This window comes from Mus caroli, chromosome 2 (genome assembly GCF_900094665.2).
Source record: "Mus caroli chromosome 2, CAROLI_EIJ_v1.1, whole genome shotgun sequence".
Taxonomy (NCBI): Eukaryota; Metazoa; Chordata; class Mammalia; order Rodentia; family Muridae; genus Mus; species Mus caroli.
In genome coordinates, this window is record NC_034571.1 from 54,783,014 (window position 1) to 54,800,816 (window position 17,803).

The 17,803-nt window shown below is 39.1% G+C and overlaps 1 protein-coding gene across 18 annotated transcripts in view; it reads right to left on the bottom strand.

Annotated features, from left to right (window-relative positions):
* Baz2b (bromodomain adjacent to zinc finger domain 2B) overlaps positions 1-17,803 on the bottom strand; it is a 269,374-nt gene that overhangs the window by 25,711 nt on the left and 225,860 nt on the right. For 13 of the 18 annotated variants that reach the window (XM_029471677.1, XM_029471664.1, XM_021155469.2 and 10 more), the window contains 8 exons: positions 16,597-16,689; positions 16,419-16,480; positions 10,945-11,010; positions 9,473-9,538; positions 7,905-7,949; positions 7,648-7,674; positions 6,334-6,399; positions 1,406-1,546 (listed from right to left, as the gene is read on the bottom strand). In XM_029471677.1, coding sequence (XP_029327537.1) covers positions 1,406-1,546; positions 6,334-6,399; positions 7,648-7,674; positions 7,905-7,949; positions 9,473-9,538; positions 10,945-11,010; positions 16,419-16,480; positions 16,597-16,689 — 566 coding nt within the window. The remainder of the gene's footprint in view (positions 1-1,405; positions 1,547-6,333; positions 6,400-7,647; positions 7,675-7,904; positions 7,950-9,472; positions 9,539-10,944; positions 11,011-16,418; positions 16,481-16,596; positions 16,690-17,803) is intronic. The other 5 variants (XM_029471676.1, XM_029471666.1, XM_029471654.1 and 2 more) reach the window with 2 other exon arrangements.

Here is a 17,803-nt window from a genome sequence, read left to right on the forward strand (position 1 = left end):
GATCGCAAACACTTTCTCATTGAGCAATCCCACCAGCCATTCCCCACATTTATGCACACACTTCACTTTTTGAAACAGAGCTTCCCACTGAACTGGATGCTCATCAATTTGGCTAAGCTGGTTGGCCAGGGAATTTCTTCCTCTTCTGTTCTGGGTTTAACTAAATATATTTTTGATAATTCACATGATTTAAGTGAAAAGAGAAGTTGCAAGAAAATAGCATCCAGTTCGAATTTTAAAAACCTGCTCACTGTAAGCTTAATAAGTGTGTTAGCTAACTTACAGGAAAGACCCATGCTAGTTAGGAAAATGTAAACATCCAAACACATGAAACTAGTAAGTTTACATTAACTTTTGTCTTACAAGGTATGCTAACTAAACTGAATACAGATACACACATGCAGACAGACACACACACACACACAATATAACCCTTAAGAGGCACTAAACATTTGCATTAAGCATGTTACCAAAGGAGACTGGATAAACCAGGTGATAACAGGAGGCTATGGCAGAACCATACATGAGGCTAGCATAGACCAGGCACAGTGAAGTACTGTGGGGCAGTTAGATAGTACACAATAGTCATACAATCTTCTACAAGCACTATAGTTAGCTATACTTAAAATTAAGCATATGTCTACTCCAGTAGAGCGCGTCATGCTGGTTCCAAGGTCATTCTGATCATAAAGATCACATAAAGAACAGCCACTCTCGGGCACTGCAGCAAAGCTGCATTTGCCTGTGAGACTGTGGAAGAGAAGATGTGGGATTCTGTAGTGGGACACAGTTTCTTGGATTTCAAGGTGATAAGGGGCACGGCTTCTATAGCAGACAAACTGGCTTCAATACACAGCTGCTTGTGAGCTGTGCGATCAAGGGCAAGTGTCTTCTTTTGTCTCTGTTTTTCACCAATAAATGGAGACAAATAGGAAGGAGCTCTGTGGGACTCTGCTGAGGACCAGATCAAAACAGGTCACTCAAGGGGTTCATGTAGCACAGTCCCAAGGGGTTCGTGTAGGTACTCAGCACAGTACCAAGGGGTTCCTGTTGGTACTTAGAACAGTACCAAGCATGTAGTAAACACCTCCTTTAAAGGTTGGCTAACAGCTACGTTTCTGCTAATGTACCGGAGAATTCATAGCTCACTCTAACTCACTAAGGACTCAGTGGTGTGAAGCCTTTCTGTGCCTCAGTGTCTGCGCAGTGTAAGATAGCCACGGAGCACATCTGCTTCCCTAACCTTTCCTTGCTGGTTTCCATGGCTTAGTTATGAAAACTGAGAGGTTTTCAGTGACACAGTGGCTGCCACCACAGGGACAGTTGACCTAGGCTTGGAAACTAATGGTTGTCCTGGAAAAAGGGACCTGGTGAGACAACTGGAGGAGGGCATGGCAGGAGTCACCTTTTGGTCTGCTAAGCACATGTCTTCCTTGGGTTTCTTTAGCTCCTTCGCCATCTCTAACTCCAGTCTCCGCTGCTCTAGTTTGCGTTCCTTATTCAATCTTTTCTCATCACGTTTCTCTTGCTTCAATCGTTCTTTTTCCTTAAAGACAAAATCATGCACACGAGCATTTAATCCTTACAAGTGTTTGAAAACACTCTAGTGGATGTATTTCAACAGTGATCAGATTATTATTATTTCAACGAACAAAATCACCCTAGGAAGCCTATGGAACAAGTTTAGATTACACAGCAACACGACTTACTCTGTTTTAAGTATCCCAACCTCTGGGTACCTTAACAGGCCTGAGCATATGTGCACATCTGTGTGGCTCTGCTCAGTTCTCACCTCAGCCATACGCTCCCGGGCCCCTGAGCTGAGTTGTAGGCACTTACAGGCTGCCTGATGTGGGCACTAGAAACTGACCATGGTCCTCTGCAAGAGCAGCATGCATCCTGAACCACCGAGCCATTCCTTCATCACTGGCAGCTACTGAATGTTTAACTAAATTATGGTTGGTAATCATATTATACATCTTTAATATATAACCAAAAACTTTTAAATCTCAGGACTATATACCCTTAATACTAGATTCAACAAAGACTTCTGTTATTCAAAACTTGTTTGACCTTTTGTCTTTGTATGAAAATCTACGGTATCTGTAAAGCGGAGATAACTGGTATCAGCAAGCTGTGGCTGCAGGATGTGCCAGGGAGTGACATTAAGAAGAGGACCTGAATGTGAACTTGCAGGAGCAGCTCTTCAAGGGCGATTACCTAGCCTCGGAGCATCTGCAATAAAATACGAGCTGTCATCCCAAACAACAAAGACAACACTGAAGGTAATGGCAAAGGCATCACAATGTTTGGGTGATATCAATACAGAAACGACTACCTTTGGTGGGGAATAACACTGTCAGAGAGAAATTAAGAAACTCTCTATTAACATTATCACTACTTTAATGTCACAGATAAAATACAAGTCTCATTCATTCAGAGGAGAAATAACAATCGAAGGTTAGGGACATTGGGTCACTGAGGAACACAGTGTTGTGTTCAAATCCTAAGATCAATCAATGTAAAGCCAGATCTGGTTGCTGTAACCTTAGCACTCCTACTTGGAGATGGGAGGTAGAGATGAGAAAATTCCTAATAGCACATTGGCCAGCTAGTCTGGCATATGTAAGAGAAAAACCAACCAACCAGCCAAACACACAAACTCCAAATACCTAAAAACAAAACCAAAATCTGAAACAAACGAAACCTTGAATCAGGGAACACTGTGCGGAAAGAGGCTCCTCTGCAAGTGACGACTGTAGCGATCTCAATTTTCAGCTGCTTCTATCTTACCAGGCTACAAACTTTATACACTAACTGCAGGTTAAGACATGTAAAGCCAACTCATCTTTCTGGATTAGCTGTTTTATTTTCTTATAACATAAGGCCTTAGTCCTGACTTCTCAATTCCCTCATCTCTTACTTTTAAGTTCCATGTCTGACTATTTTATACCCCATGTATGGCATTGTTTCCTTTCTTCTCTGTGTTGGCTCTCAACAGTCGATGAACCCATCTAGCACATGGAAATGTTAAACGTCCTTTTCTGTCACCCATTACTGTGGTCACAAGGCCTCACCTACAGAGCAGCACAACATGCTTCCTGCATGTGTTGGTCATCACACCACACCCCAGACCGCTCTAGCAGCAGATCACTGGTTGCTGAGAAGGCCATGGCCAAGTGCAAGATAAGGAGGAGCAAGCAAGACACAGCGCTGAGGACACTGCACATCTAACACTGCAAGCAGCCTCAAGCCTTAAGTCGGGGTTGCAGGTTAGTATAGCTGAATATTAGTAAAGAGCTAAAGAGGCCGATCGTGAGGGACCTTTTAATGCCACATGCACAAATCTCTGTTCATTTTACATTGTCTCTTTAGTTTCCAGGTTACTGATTTATATAGAATTTGGGAGGACAAATAATACTTATATTTTTGGACTATTTACAATAAAAATGTACAGTCAATTTATCTATTATATTTCAAAAGGCATTGTGAGGATATAACATAAAATATAACATTCAACATAACCATCCCTGCAATGCAGGGTTCTCTTGCAATTCAGTCTCCAAAGCCTGGAGAAACACTGCTAGTGTAGTCAAGGGTAGCAAAAGCCAACTGCAAAGCCACTCTCCTCTGCACAGAATCAAGACATTCAATTCCTAACCCCAAGAAAGGATACTCTAAGGACCCAGTGCAGCAAGAGAAGAAAAAACATTAAATATTGCTTAAGATTCACAACCTGCTGTTCAACTTTTTTTTGGATTTGGGATTAATCTAAACTACCTTAGCAATTATCAATATAATAACTGAGAATATTCTTCACTCAAAGTGGCAAACTGTTAATGATTATTTATGAAGAGAGAGAAAAGTCACCCAACACTAATGTCCATCTCAGGACATTTACTTCAAGCTCACCTGCACATTATAGATACACAAGCCACAAGGTAGCTCTGAATGCTTCAGATATGCATGGATGACATTTATAGTTATCGAGTGTCAGTTGTAACTAGTGGCTTGGAACATTTATCCAATTAAAAATATAGGACTATAATATAGAATAGATTATGAAGTTCACACTATTTTTTTTTAAATGCAGATATTCAGGAAGTCAGAAACATCTGTGGGACTTTTTCATTGAAGACAAGTATCAATTATCTATAATGGCAACATGGAGCCTGAGTATACATTGAGCTGTGTATGCCCTGTATATTCTGTGGAGCTGTGTATGATGTGTATATTCTGTGGAGCTGTGTATGCCGTTTATATTCTGTGGAGCTGTGTATGCCATTTATATTCTGTGGAGCTGTGTATGCCGTGTATATTCTGTGGAGCTGTGTATGCCGTGTATATTCTGTGGAGCTGTGTATGCCGCGTATATTCTGTGGAGCTATGTATGCCGTGTACGTTCTGTGGAGCTGTGTTTGACATATATATTCTGTGGTTTGGGTGTGACTCATATAGAAGCACCTGCTTCTGCCTCCCAAGTGCTGAGATTAAAGGAGTATCATTACCACCTGGCAAGACTTAAAATTAAAATATTTCAAAAGCTTGTCTTACTTTCTCATGGTTCTTAAACTAAGCTTGTTTATAGAGATAGGTAATCAAGACAAATGCGTTTCATCCTGTATTACTTATGCCAAGTTATAAAGATATTTATGAATTGTATAATATACTAATGATCCTTCAAAAATAGTATACAAAATAATTTATATAAATCAGGCTTAAAAAACCATTTATTTACATGAAGAGAAACATAGAAAGTAGATTTCTAAACCAGAGAACCAATAGTTTAGTAAGTTGGGATTCTTTTAGTAAGACTAGTATACTCAACACAAAGAACTATAAACACTACCTGTTTAGGCAAGGCCCTGCATCCTATCTGAACAACGAGTAAATGCTAGCTATCAACAACAGAAACAGCATGAAGTATAGAAACTCACAGAAACTAAACAACTCACTACTGAATGAAAAATGAGTCAAGACAGGAATCAAGAAAAAAATTTCAAACTTTTTAGAATTTAATGAAAATAAAAACATTTTTAAACAGTGGGATACAATGAAGTTCTATGAGGTAAAAACGGAGAGATCTCATATTAGTAACTTAATGATACCTGAATGCTCTAGAAAAAAAATAAGAAAAAATACCCAAAAGGATTAAATGGTAAGAAATATTCAAATGTAGGGATGAAATCAATGAAATAGAATAAAAATAACAGAAATAATACAAAGAATCAATGAAATGAAGAGTTTGTTCCTTGAGAAAAGCCAGCAATGTTGACAAATTTTCTAAATTAATAAAAAGATAGATTCAAATGAATAAAATTAGAGATGAAAAGGGTAACCTAACGGTAGACACTGAGAAAATCCAGAAAATCCTAAGAACATACTTTAAAATCTATATCTCACCAAACTGGAAAACCTGTACTGAGTGGATGAAGTTGGTGATACACACACACACACACACACACACACACACACACACATATATATATATATATATCCCACCAAAGTTAAATCAAGATAAAATAATCTAAACATACCCACAATCCCTAGTAAAAGAGAAACAGAAATTAAAACTCTTCCAAGAAGTAAAAGCCCACAGCAAAACAGATCAAGTGCAGAATTCTACCAGACCTCCAAAGAACTAAAGTCAATATTCATTAAATTATCCCACAAAGTAAAAACTAAAGGAAGATATGCTAATTCTTTCTTATGAAGACATTATTACAGCTGGGCAGTGGTGGCGCACGCCTTTAATCCCAGCACTTGGACGGCAGAGGCAGGCCGATTTCTCAGTTCGAGGCCAGCCTAGTTTACAGAGTGAGTTCCAGGACAGCCAGGGCTATACAGAGAAACTCTGTCTTGAACCCCCACTACCCCCCAAAAAAGAAGACATTATTACGTTGATACAAAAGGCATGGTCTTCCAGAAGACCTAGGTTCCATCCGTAGCACATGCGGCATGCCTAAATTTTATACATAGAATGAGCTTAAGAGTTCTGATGGCAAGAATTTATGGTTGGTATGATTAGCATTTGAATGAAGATTTTGGGACCTGTCTATACATGCTGTGACATTAGTTTTGTGACATAATGATTACAGTAATAAATAGGTACTGTTATCTAAACCAATACCATCTAATACTCTAAAGAGAATTATTAAAATCTTATTCGGGAAAATTAACATACATTCTAGCACTTGGTTGCCAACTTTAACCTTGGGTTTGCTTCTGAAGTCAGAGAGCGTTGACAAATCTGTGCTCCCCCAACATACAACTATCATTTGAGGAAAACAAAGTTTAATTTCTAAGGCAATATTCTTCAAAACACACACTTACTTCTGCTTTTTTACGAGCTTCCATAGCTTTCATAAGCATCACATGCTGCCGCCTTCGCTCCCGTTCCTGTCGGGCCAGATAAAAGTAGGAAAACAACTCAACCACAGTTAAAGGCTTGCTTTTCAAATAGAACACAACAACAACAACAACAACAACAACAACAGAAACAAAAACTCAATATAGCATGTTTAGCATTTATAGACAAGTCACGGTAAATACTGAATATAAGACAGGAATGGCCATTCTGTGCGTGGTTTAGTTCAGGTTTAGAAAGCAAATACAAGAGCAATCGATCAACAGCAAGGTGAGGCAATGGGCATGGAGACAGTGTCACAGAGCACACGAGGTTTACTGATGGTCAGCTGGGATGCTCCTGAGAAGCTGCCAGGACAAAGAGCATAATGGTTGGCTGGAACAGGTCAGTTACCTTACATCTGCTATCAGAGAAACCACAAAAGGCTATGGCCAATTGTACTCAAGGTTAGATGGTTCTTAAAATTTAAGATCGGGTAGAAATTAATCTATAATCACTTTTGCATCGTAGTTTTAGAATTAAGTTAATTTCAAGTACAAAATCATTTTAAAATCCAATAATCCACCAATAAATTAGGAAGATTTTTTTTTAAAAAAGTGTTTATATGAATTAAAATAGTCATGGCTCATATGTATATATATATATATATGTATACCAATGAAATGTGATATTCCTATTTACTGATGTCTGACGCTTGATGCACTGCTTAAGGAATAAAAAGCTGTACCGTGGGCTGATAGTCATCTAAAAAGCCCATTATGGAAGTACAGTAAGAATTATCTTAATTTGGTAACTAATTTTAATGTAAAAATTTCATATTATTAATGTTTAATCAGCATTTTAGTTCCAATATATTTGGTCCCCCCAAAGGGGTATTTCTAAAATTTGACTATAAAACCAAGATATATTTCATTATTTCATATTCTCTCATCAAGCAAATTCAAAATTCCCATTGCACTTAATGGCAGTTTTGCATCTACAAGGATGGGAGAATATGAGTCATGAGTGTCTCTAAATGTATATTGAGTCAACTTTCCATGTGACATCAGTAACGTACAGTTTTAAACAGGAGTTTTATGCAATTCAATGACAAATCTTAGAGACATATCACACTTCTTTATAGACAGACAAGCAGATGTATGCAATGCACTGTGCTGTAAAGCCATGCAGCAGTATGTAATGACAGCAGCCAGTGCTACACTTTATGCATTGCTATGACAACCATATCACAACCAAATCACAATGCGGTGTTAGATGTACAGAAATAAACATACCCATACCATATCTAGTCTATGCCTCTCCAACTCCTGGGAGAAAGAGTTGGCACAACATTATGGAACAGAAATCACAGAGTCATAAAACCAATTTAACCCCCCAAAGACACCAATACCAAAGCAAGGCAATAAACTGTAAGACAAAGGGAAAACTTAAGCAGAATTATTATTAAAGAATATATTTTTGAAGAGTTCCCCCCGCCAAATAGTTAAGCAAAGTAATGAAGCGCTGTCCACAGCAGTGTGGCTGTGTGCATACAGACCTGATGTTTCAGAAGGACAGCCTGCTGTCTTCTCAGTTCTTTCTCCTTAAAAATAAGAAACTTTTGATATATGGTTTTTAGGAGAGATTGGGAACACACTAAATAATAAAAATTTCACTTTCTGGTACATTTTTAGCCCTCTCATAGCTTTAGCTACAGAAAAAGCTGACCATTCACTCTTTCTTAACTTGCGATGGCTCTACCCATTTGCTTCTTACCACTAAGTGTATGGAGTGATCTGTAGCAAGGACATTTGCAGGAGCTACCTCAACTGAAAGGTCAATGGATTACTGGACAATAAACTTCCACAGCAACATCGTTGGACTGAATGAACAGATTGTCAAACATAACATATAAAAACCATACGTTTAAGTTACTTAATAAAATATGATTCAAGCCTTAAAATTAGCTTACTAAAGCCCTCCCCTACTCTTAAGTATGGATGCATGTGCATGTGTGTATCGACCAGTTCACAGTACAACCCCAAGGGGATGGGGAGTGTGTGTGGGGGGCACAATGCAAAACAATTCTATAAGATTGTTACCTATTGACTTTTGTATAGTAAAATAAAATCTAGGTGAATTTAATATCAAGGGTAAATAAATAGAAAGGAGTACAAAAGAATCAAGAATATTCTTTACTCTAGAGAACAAAGTAAAGGAGTTTATGTTCAAATAATCATGGAGTTATCCTAGCTAGAGTTAGGGTAGAGCGTAGGAGGACAGCTTTGCTTAGCTGGGTAAGTTCTGCTTCATCCCAAGCACAAACCTATGGTGTCTCCAAACAAAAACAAATGAGCTAACAGCAGAACCCTGCCTTGGCTCTCCCTGATAATACTGCACTGGGGCCTACAGCATCAGCAAGCTCAGCTGCCCCGATAAACACTCAGTACCGGTTAGGAGCTGAGCAGGGAGGGAACAGGACAGGGAATCATAATCAAATCACCGCCAAACTACAGTACAGTGATATAACGGACTGACTCCCCCAAACTACAGTACAGTAATATAACGGACTGACTACTATTAGGCAGCGACAGTCAACAGCTTTGTCTCTGTCTGGTTTTCCCTGTTTCTTTATTTGCTTGTATATTTATAGACAGGGTCTTGCTAGGGCACTGCACTGGGAGTCAGAGCCTCCTCAGCCAGCCTCCTGACTGTCAGTCAGCATTACAGGCAAGTACCACAATGCCTAAATTCTGCCTTTATTTTTAACAAATAGAACACTGCACATGAACAGAGAGAGTTATGAGGGACAGTGGGACTTGGGGCATGAACACAAATGACAAGCCACTAGTTTAGGAGATCACGCTTATCAAGCGAAACTTAAACCAGGAGCCATGCAGTACTTTGCACTTCTGATTGATGTCTTCCACTTACAAATATCAAAACTTCACATAAAGCCTACATTAAGAAATAAAAACATACAAAAATATACATACAAATAAGAGCACACATTTACACACAGTTTTCAATAGTAGTTTTGAGAAAACGATTTTCTCATGATTGGTGTTATGCAAATGAAGTTTTTATTTCTAAAAATAAAAACTCTTGATTCTCAGCTACACTAACCTTGGTTCGTTTCTCGGCCTCCAATAATTTGGCATTTGCCGCTTCTTCCTTCTTTTTCTTTTTAGCCTGTGCATGCAAAACAGGTCTCAAGTCATGCAACAGCACCGCTAAGACATGCCTCACCAGGTACAAAACGGTTATGTAACTAACACATGTGCAGACAATGACAAATACCCCCACCTCACAGCACAGTCTCCAGATTAATGGCAATATATATATATATAAAAGCACCCTTAGAAATCACGAGACAACAAGTTTTCTTCTACAAACTGACAAACATCTAAAATAACATATTAACTTGGCACTTAAGAAAACTGACTGTCATTTGCTGCATTTGTGGGAATGTTTAAAAAATTACTTTTTGAAAAAATTTAGAAAGAAATGGTACTAATGGACAATAGAACCTCAAAATAAATTAGTAGCTCGCTTTAAAATACACATCTACTTTTTGAAATTTCCATTCATACTTGATGTTTTAAATAAAGAAAACCATGATTTGGCTATAAACATGAACTGAAATGTAGTAAGGAGCTTTGTACACTGGGTTTTGATTCAGCACTTGTACTCTGACAGCCAGCAGGCATCACGCTATTACCCACTAAAATCACACGCCATCTAAGAATTTCTAACTATCTGCTGTTGTTGTTCATTTGTTTTAAGAAACAAACGTTTTAAATTTGAGAGTTGTGAAATGAACCGAGTGAAGGAGCGTGTGTGCATTCCTAGGAGACAGGACTATCACAGTGGAAGCTTAGGTCTGCAGGCAGCAGGCCACACAGTGGGCCATAAAGCAGCATTCAGGGACAGCTGAAGGTGAAAGATTTCAAATATGAAAATATGAAGGGCTATTTTCACAATATTTGAAGGCAATAATTTCAAGACCTATGTGGGTTTGAATACAGGCCAGGAAACATAATCTGCCTTTTCCTTGATGGGGCAATGGTTTCTAGCACTGATTATTACCTCAGATTGGGACCCAGTGACACTTGGGGGTGGGGGGCCTGTTGAAAACTGCTATGCAGACATTTGCTAGACCTGCTTGGAGACCTGTTCATGTTAAGCCCTCTTTTTCTGGATTTCCTCCAACTGCTTTCTACTCAGCTTGCAGGGAAGAGGGGAACCCTAGGAGCCCTGATAGTGATATGCTTCCTGCACTTAAAACTATACGTTTATAAACATTTGTTTCTAAATCAAAAGAAAGTATCTATGCCCTAAAGGGTTTCCTGACTGACCACCATGAACTGCAACCACGCAGGTCTCCCCGCTCCTCCTCTCTGCTGTGCGCTGTATTTGTGGCTTTCCAGCAGGTGATGGATGGACGTACTGAGGAGCTTCAGAGCCCAGCCCACCCACCCCTTTCTGCAGAGACTTTGTAGTGGTCGCATTCATTTGAACTGATGGGGAAGCCCACACATTTCACGCCCTCCGGGCCTCTGAGTATCATCTGAATTATATTAAGTTAAGAATTCTACCTCGAGAATCTGCTGAGCTCTCAGTTCTTTCTCCATTCTGATTTGCTGTATTCTCTTAATTTTTTCCTGTAAAAAAATGATGAAAATTCAGGATGAATAAATATTAAAGTAATAAGTTTTAACTGGAATCAGATAACTTAAAACATGAATAACAAATTAGCAAACGCTACTGAATCCAAGATTCAGTTATCGGTGAAGACAACTAATATTTCATGTCGTAAATTCATATGAGCGGAGAGATTCTCGTAATTGTAAGCTGTAAATGTTAGATGAATAAAGAGAAGATAAAACAAAGCTAACTACATTTATTATATATTCAGATAGCACTTACAAATAATAGAAATTACAAATAAAACAGAAATATATAGAAAATAAAGAAAAATACATAAAGCTACTGATAAGTTACTACCACTTACTGAACTTGTACAAATAACAGTATTTCTATGAAATAATTCATATACATGCCTTTCTCAGCTTGCTATTAATTTAAAGAATGCTTTAAAATGATAACTATGTATATAAGGCCATTGTTAAAAATAATCTCCATTCTGAAATTTACTTAACATGCTGACAAAATGATATGAACAATGCTTTCAACCATAAGAATAAACTCATCTATAACTGATATAACATGATTTTATAATGAATTAATTCAAATTTGCACACCAAGAAATTGCTTACATGGATAATCAGCATTACAATACTTAAAATAGTAGTTATATTTTATAATTTGACAGTCCTTTAAATTTTCGTGAGAATTACTATTTTTGACTTTAAAAATTACCCCCATAGTTGGGTATTGGCGACGCACACCTTTAACCCCAGCACTCAAGGGCAGAGGCAGTAGGATTTCTGTGAGTTTGGGGCCAGCCTGGTCTACACAGAAAACTCTGTCTCAAAAAAACCAAAAGAAAAAAAATTACCCTCATATGCTAAAATGACAGTTAGAAATTTTTATTAAAAAATGATCTTTCTGGAAGTTTCAAATTACCATGAATGGAAATAAATAGTTAACAACAAACCCCCTGACATTTCCTACTTCAAGTTAGATTTGTTCTAGAATTTCCATATCGAACACATATATGGTATATAAAACATTGTTTCTCTTTCAGTTTCCAGATGTCCTGTCCGAAGCGGTGCTTTACTGGGAATTTTCTTCTCTCTCTCTTCATATTATTGAGCCCATACAGAGGTGTATAATGCGATCATGATTTCTGAGGAGGCAATGATCTAGTTCAGAAGACTCATCACACTCTATGACTTTGCTGCTAATGCTGCCTCTGCCCCTTGAGTGCTGGGATTAAAGGTGTGGGCCCCCAACACCCAGCTTTGGGGGTAATTTTTAAAGTCAAAAATATTAATTATTACCAAAATATAAATGACTGTCAAATTATAAAAATATAGCCCAATTCAGGTATTGTTCATGCTGGTTATCTCATGTAAGTAATTTCTTAAAGTGCAAATTTGTATTAATTTATTATAAAATCATGTTAAATCATTTATAGATGGGTTTATCCTTTTTTGGTAATAGACTGCAAAATCTTTATTTGAATTATTTACTTGTATTTGAAGCTGACATTTTTTTGTTTGTTTACTTTTTGACATAGGGTTTCTCTGTGTGACCCTGTCTATCCAAGAACTCACTGTGTAGACCAGGCTGGCTTGAACTGTTTGCCTCTGCCTCCAGCAATGGGCATGAATGCACGTGCACCACCTCCTGGCATGGCAAACATCTTAGTGAACACTTCCTGCTCTTGTCAACCATAGGCTTTAAAGGGGTGTGCTCTTAAGTCAGAAAAGCAGAGACCCACTCTCTCATGTGCAAATATAGCAGAGACTCTGAGACTAAAGCGATGGGGCTTGAGTATATTCACTTTCACGCTTTACCTTTGTTGCCAAATATGTATTATAATACATATTTACACGTAAACAATATGGCAGCATACAGACTAACATCATTTATAAGTTTTATATATGTCTTAGAATAGTATATACCCAAGTATTGAGATGGTTTATCAATGAGTTTTAGAGTTAAAACTATATTCTTGTTGGAAATGTGAGGATACTGAGTTCAACACAGCAAATCCTTTAGTTTACGAAGAGTCACATTCAACTCACATCCCAGCGACTATGCTCACCCTATTTCATCGGGATGCTTCCACAATCTTGCAAAAAAAATTGCTTTAAGGGCTTCAGTTGTCTTGCGAGACACATAGCTTGCATAGTAGTCAGGTGCTTATGCAGCAACGCCCTGGGTTCAGTCTCCATCACTAGCAGGGACGGGGTGGGTTGGAGGTTTGAAAATGTGGTCCTCTGGACATAGCACAATCAGTGCAAAAATGACCTGACAGTAGCCATGGCTGCCTGTCTTGTGCCTACACAAGATGGCATTAGTCAGCAATCAGGCTATTGATGGATTCTGGGAAAGAGGCAGTCATTGTCATCGGCTGTGTAACCACTGAGGAATGCAGCAGGTTCCACTAGCTACTTCCAACCCATAGTCACACAGAACATCCTGGTTAAACTCAGGGAACTCAAAACAAAAACGAAAGTGCAGTAAAAACAAAAGACATGAATGTAGGAAAATGACTGGGAGGGCACAGGATTGAGGTATGGGATAGGAATAAGATTACAAAGTGAGGGACGGGTTTATTATAGCTAGAATGCATGCATTAAATTGCAAAGTTTTTTTTTCCAATAAAAATTACATAGTAAAAAAGACAGTAAGAAAAAAAAATATTCTGGTGATTTTTTTTTTGGTCAATATTTATGTCAAAAATATCCACAGAATGAGAAGAACAAGATTCGACTTTATTCTAGATCAATGCTTGCTACCTTGCAACAATCATTTCAGGGTCACATAGCACACATCTGCAATCCCAGCTACTCTGGTGACAGATGCAGGGGAGTTACAAGTTACAGGGCTGCCTCCGCAGTATGGAGACACCCAGACTCAAAAATAAATTACAGTAAGAGAAAATAAAATGGTCATTATTTAGCAAAAAATTTTGAGTAGGTTAGTGTTATAAATGTCTATATGTGTGTGACTAATTTGATTGAATTCTTGTCGCTGAGCGCTTTGAAGCCCAATGCTGTTTTAATTAGCAGTGTAGAATGGGAAGATTTACATCCCAGGCACTGGACTTTAAGATCTCAAAGCTGAATTTCAAGTAGTGGGATAATTTGATATATCTTTGGTCAACATAAAATCAAAGAAGCTACAAAAAGCATAACAAATGGCAATATTCTTAAAAATGAACCATAAGCACACATACTACTAAATAAAGGTTTATAACACTTCCTGTTCCACTCCCCAGCCACCCTTACCTCCCTTACAATAAAGGCAATGGAGACATGAGGGGCTCAAAGAGTCCAGGCAGGTCACAAATCCTTAAGCAGCAGAGCCCACATTTAACTCTGGGCTCTCTGATTAGAAACTCTAAGGTCTGAATTCCAACTCTACGGGAACGCACTCGGGTTCACACTTCTTTAGTTAATTCTGGAGGCAACATCAGAGATGAAGTCAGCGACTCCAAGCCATGCACTTTGGTTAGAGCTTCGTCCATAGTAACACAAGGGCTTCCACTTTAGCCTACCAACAACTACTTGCTCTTTCACAATCTGTAAGAATACACTTTCTCCCCGTCTCCTCTGCTTTAGTGATGCACCAGCTGGTGGATGGGAGATAGCTCACATGCCTTGCCACTTAATATTCTGCCAATTTCCAAAATTACTTCATTTTACCAAAATTAATTTTGAAAAGTAGAAAAGAGGGGACCACATAGATACAAGAGAGGATTCTGGGTAATACTTTCTGAGAACATTCAGAAGAAATGAGGGCAAGCTGTCTTTCAGAACACATAGATGTAGTTTTTTACTGCAGTATGTCCACTATTTACTTATTTTGATTAATTAAATGTATAACCATGTGGGCATGGTTATAGGTGTGGGGTGCACATGGCATGGGTCTTAAGTTTAACCAGACAGCTGTTAGTCACTCTCAAGATGCTGGTGCCACTGCTGCTACAGGGGACTCCTCTTTCCAGGCTGGGTTGCTCAGTTAACATTCTGTTAAATTGATACAGTATGCAACTGCCTTCTAAATACTCATCCTTCAACAACTGTAGCTCTTACCCTCTAAAACAAGTTTCTGTATTAGATGGAGGTGGTTACAGGGAAGCATGACTGGTCAAACTGCAGAAAAAGGGACTGTGTAGTGCCTACTGCATCTGTAAGACAATGACTCCACTGAAGGCTCAGAGACATCTGGGAAGAAGTGGCAGAAAAAAGAAAGGGGGCCAGAGCACCAGGAGACTGCATCAAAATAGTTTCTTTTGGAAATCAAAGGAATTCCATAGTAGGGTTGCCTACAACACCAAAGCAGTTGACATCCAAGCATGGGTATGGAAAAAGCTAACAAGGCCTTAGAAGGAGGGAGAGTCAATTTTTTTTCACAGACAAGCTCGTTGCTATATGGCCCATACCCCAAAAGTCAGTGCTACACCCATGTACATATGAACAATACTAGTCAGACTCAGAAGGGTGGATAGCATATACATGCTATTCATACATACACACACACACACACACACACATATATATGTGTGTACACATGTCATATATGTATGTATGTGTGTATATATATACATATATATATACACACATATATATATATATGTCATACACATGGGAGGAATTGGAGGGGAGGAAGGAGGGATGGGCATAATGAAAATTAAATGCACTGGTACATAAAATTCTAAAATATAATTAAAATGTAAAAATAAAACCAAGAGGGTTAAGATGGCTCAGTTAGTAATATTTACCTTACAAGCATGAGAACATAAATTTCAATTCCAAAACCCGTATTAAAAAAAAAAAAGATGGAGAGATGGCTTAGCGGTTAAAAACACTGGTTGCTTTTGTAGAAGTTCGGGTACCAGGATCCACTGGAGGCTCATCCCCATCTGTGATGCCAGCTCTAAAGCATCCAATGTCCTCTCTGGTCTTCGTGAGTACCAGGCACACACACAGCACAAATATATAAATGCAGGCAAACATTCATTCACATATAAGTCAATTTTTTTTTTTTTTTTTTTTTGGTTTTTCGAGACAGGGTTTCTCTGTGTAGCCCTGGCTGTCCTGGAACTCACTTTGTAGGCCAGGCTGGCCTCGAACTCAGAAATCGGCCTGCCTCTGCCTCCTGAGTGCTGGGCCTCTGCCTCCCGAGTGCTGGGATTAAAGGCGTGTGCCACCACACCTGGCTATAAATAAATCTTTAAAAAAATGTTAAATAATAAAAAAACCCCAGAAAACAGAAGGTGTCAACTTTCTAAACAGACAGACATTCACACCTAACAGTAACTACATAGGAGATGCCAGTGAGACCTATGCACATATCCACGTAGTCTTGCACACGTACACACAGATGCCCATGGAAGACCTGTTTAGAAGCCTGCCCCAGTGCATGACCATACCTGCTGCTTCATAATCTTCATCTGTTCTTTCTGTTTCCGCTTCTCTTCAGCAGCCATTATTGCTGTTGAGAGGAACCAAAGTACACCTCGTCATCCCGGAAACACAGGAGGAAGGACCCGCCTCTCAGGAGTCCCCGCTCCCACCTTTCAGATTCATGCACCTGAGTACCCTTCCTACCTTGTTGTTTTTTAGCTTCTTTGGCAACCCGTGCCTGTTCCTGCTTTTGAAGTTTCCTCAAAAGTTTGATTTGTGCTGCTTGTCTGGCTATTTCTGGAAGAAAAAAAAAATTTCAAACCACTCTGGAAATAAGTTGGTGGTTCCTCAGAAAATTGTGCATAGTCCTACTTGAGGACCCAGCTATACCACTCCTGGGTATATACACAGAAGATGCTCCAACATGTAATAAGGACACATGCTCCACTATGCTCATAGCAGCTTTATTTATAATAGCCAGGAGCTGGAAAGAACGCAGATGTCCCTCAACAGAGGAATGGATAAAGAAAATGTGGTACATTTACACAATGGAGTACTACTCAGCTATTAAAAATGATGAATTCATGAATTTCCTAGGCAAATGGATGGAATTAGAAAATATCATCCTGAGTGAGGTAACCCAATCGCAAAAGAACACACATGGTATGCACTCACTGATAAGTGGATATTAGCCCAAAAGCTCCAAATAACCAAGATACAATTTGCAGACCACATGAAGCTCAAGAAGGAAGACCAAAGTGTGGATGCTTCAGTCCTTCTTAGAAGGAGAACAAAACACTCACAGAAGCAAATATGGAGACAAAGTGTTGAGCAGAGACTGAAGGAAAGGCCACCCAGAAACTGTGCCACCTGGGGATTCATCCCATATACAGTTACCAAACCCAGACACTATTGTAGAGGAGTTAGAGAAAGGACTGAAGGAGCTGAAGGGGTTTGCAACCCTGTAGAAAGAACAATAATATCAACCAACCAGATCCCCTGGAGCTCCCAGGGACTAAGCCGTCAACAAAGGAGTACACATGGCTCCAGCTGCATATGTAGCAGAGGATGGCCTTGTCATGCATCAATGGGAGGAGAGGTCCTTGGTCCCATGAAGGCTCGACTGATGCCCCAGTGTAGGGGAATTGAGGGCGGGGAGGTGGGAATGGATGGGTGGGTGGAAGAACACCCTCATAGAAGCAGAGGGAGAGAGGATAGATTAGGGGGTTTCCAGGAGGGAGGGAAATCGGGAAAGAGGGATGTATTAGTTAGGGTTTTACTGCTGTGAACAGACACTATGACCAAGGCAAGTCTTATAAAAAAACAACATTTAATTGGGGCTGGCTTACAGGTTCAGAGGTTCAGTACATTATCATCAAGGTGGGAGCATGGCAGTATCCAGGCAGGCATG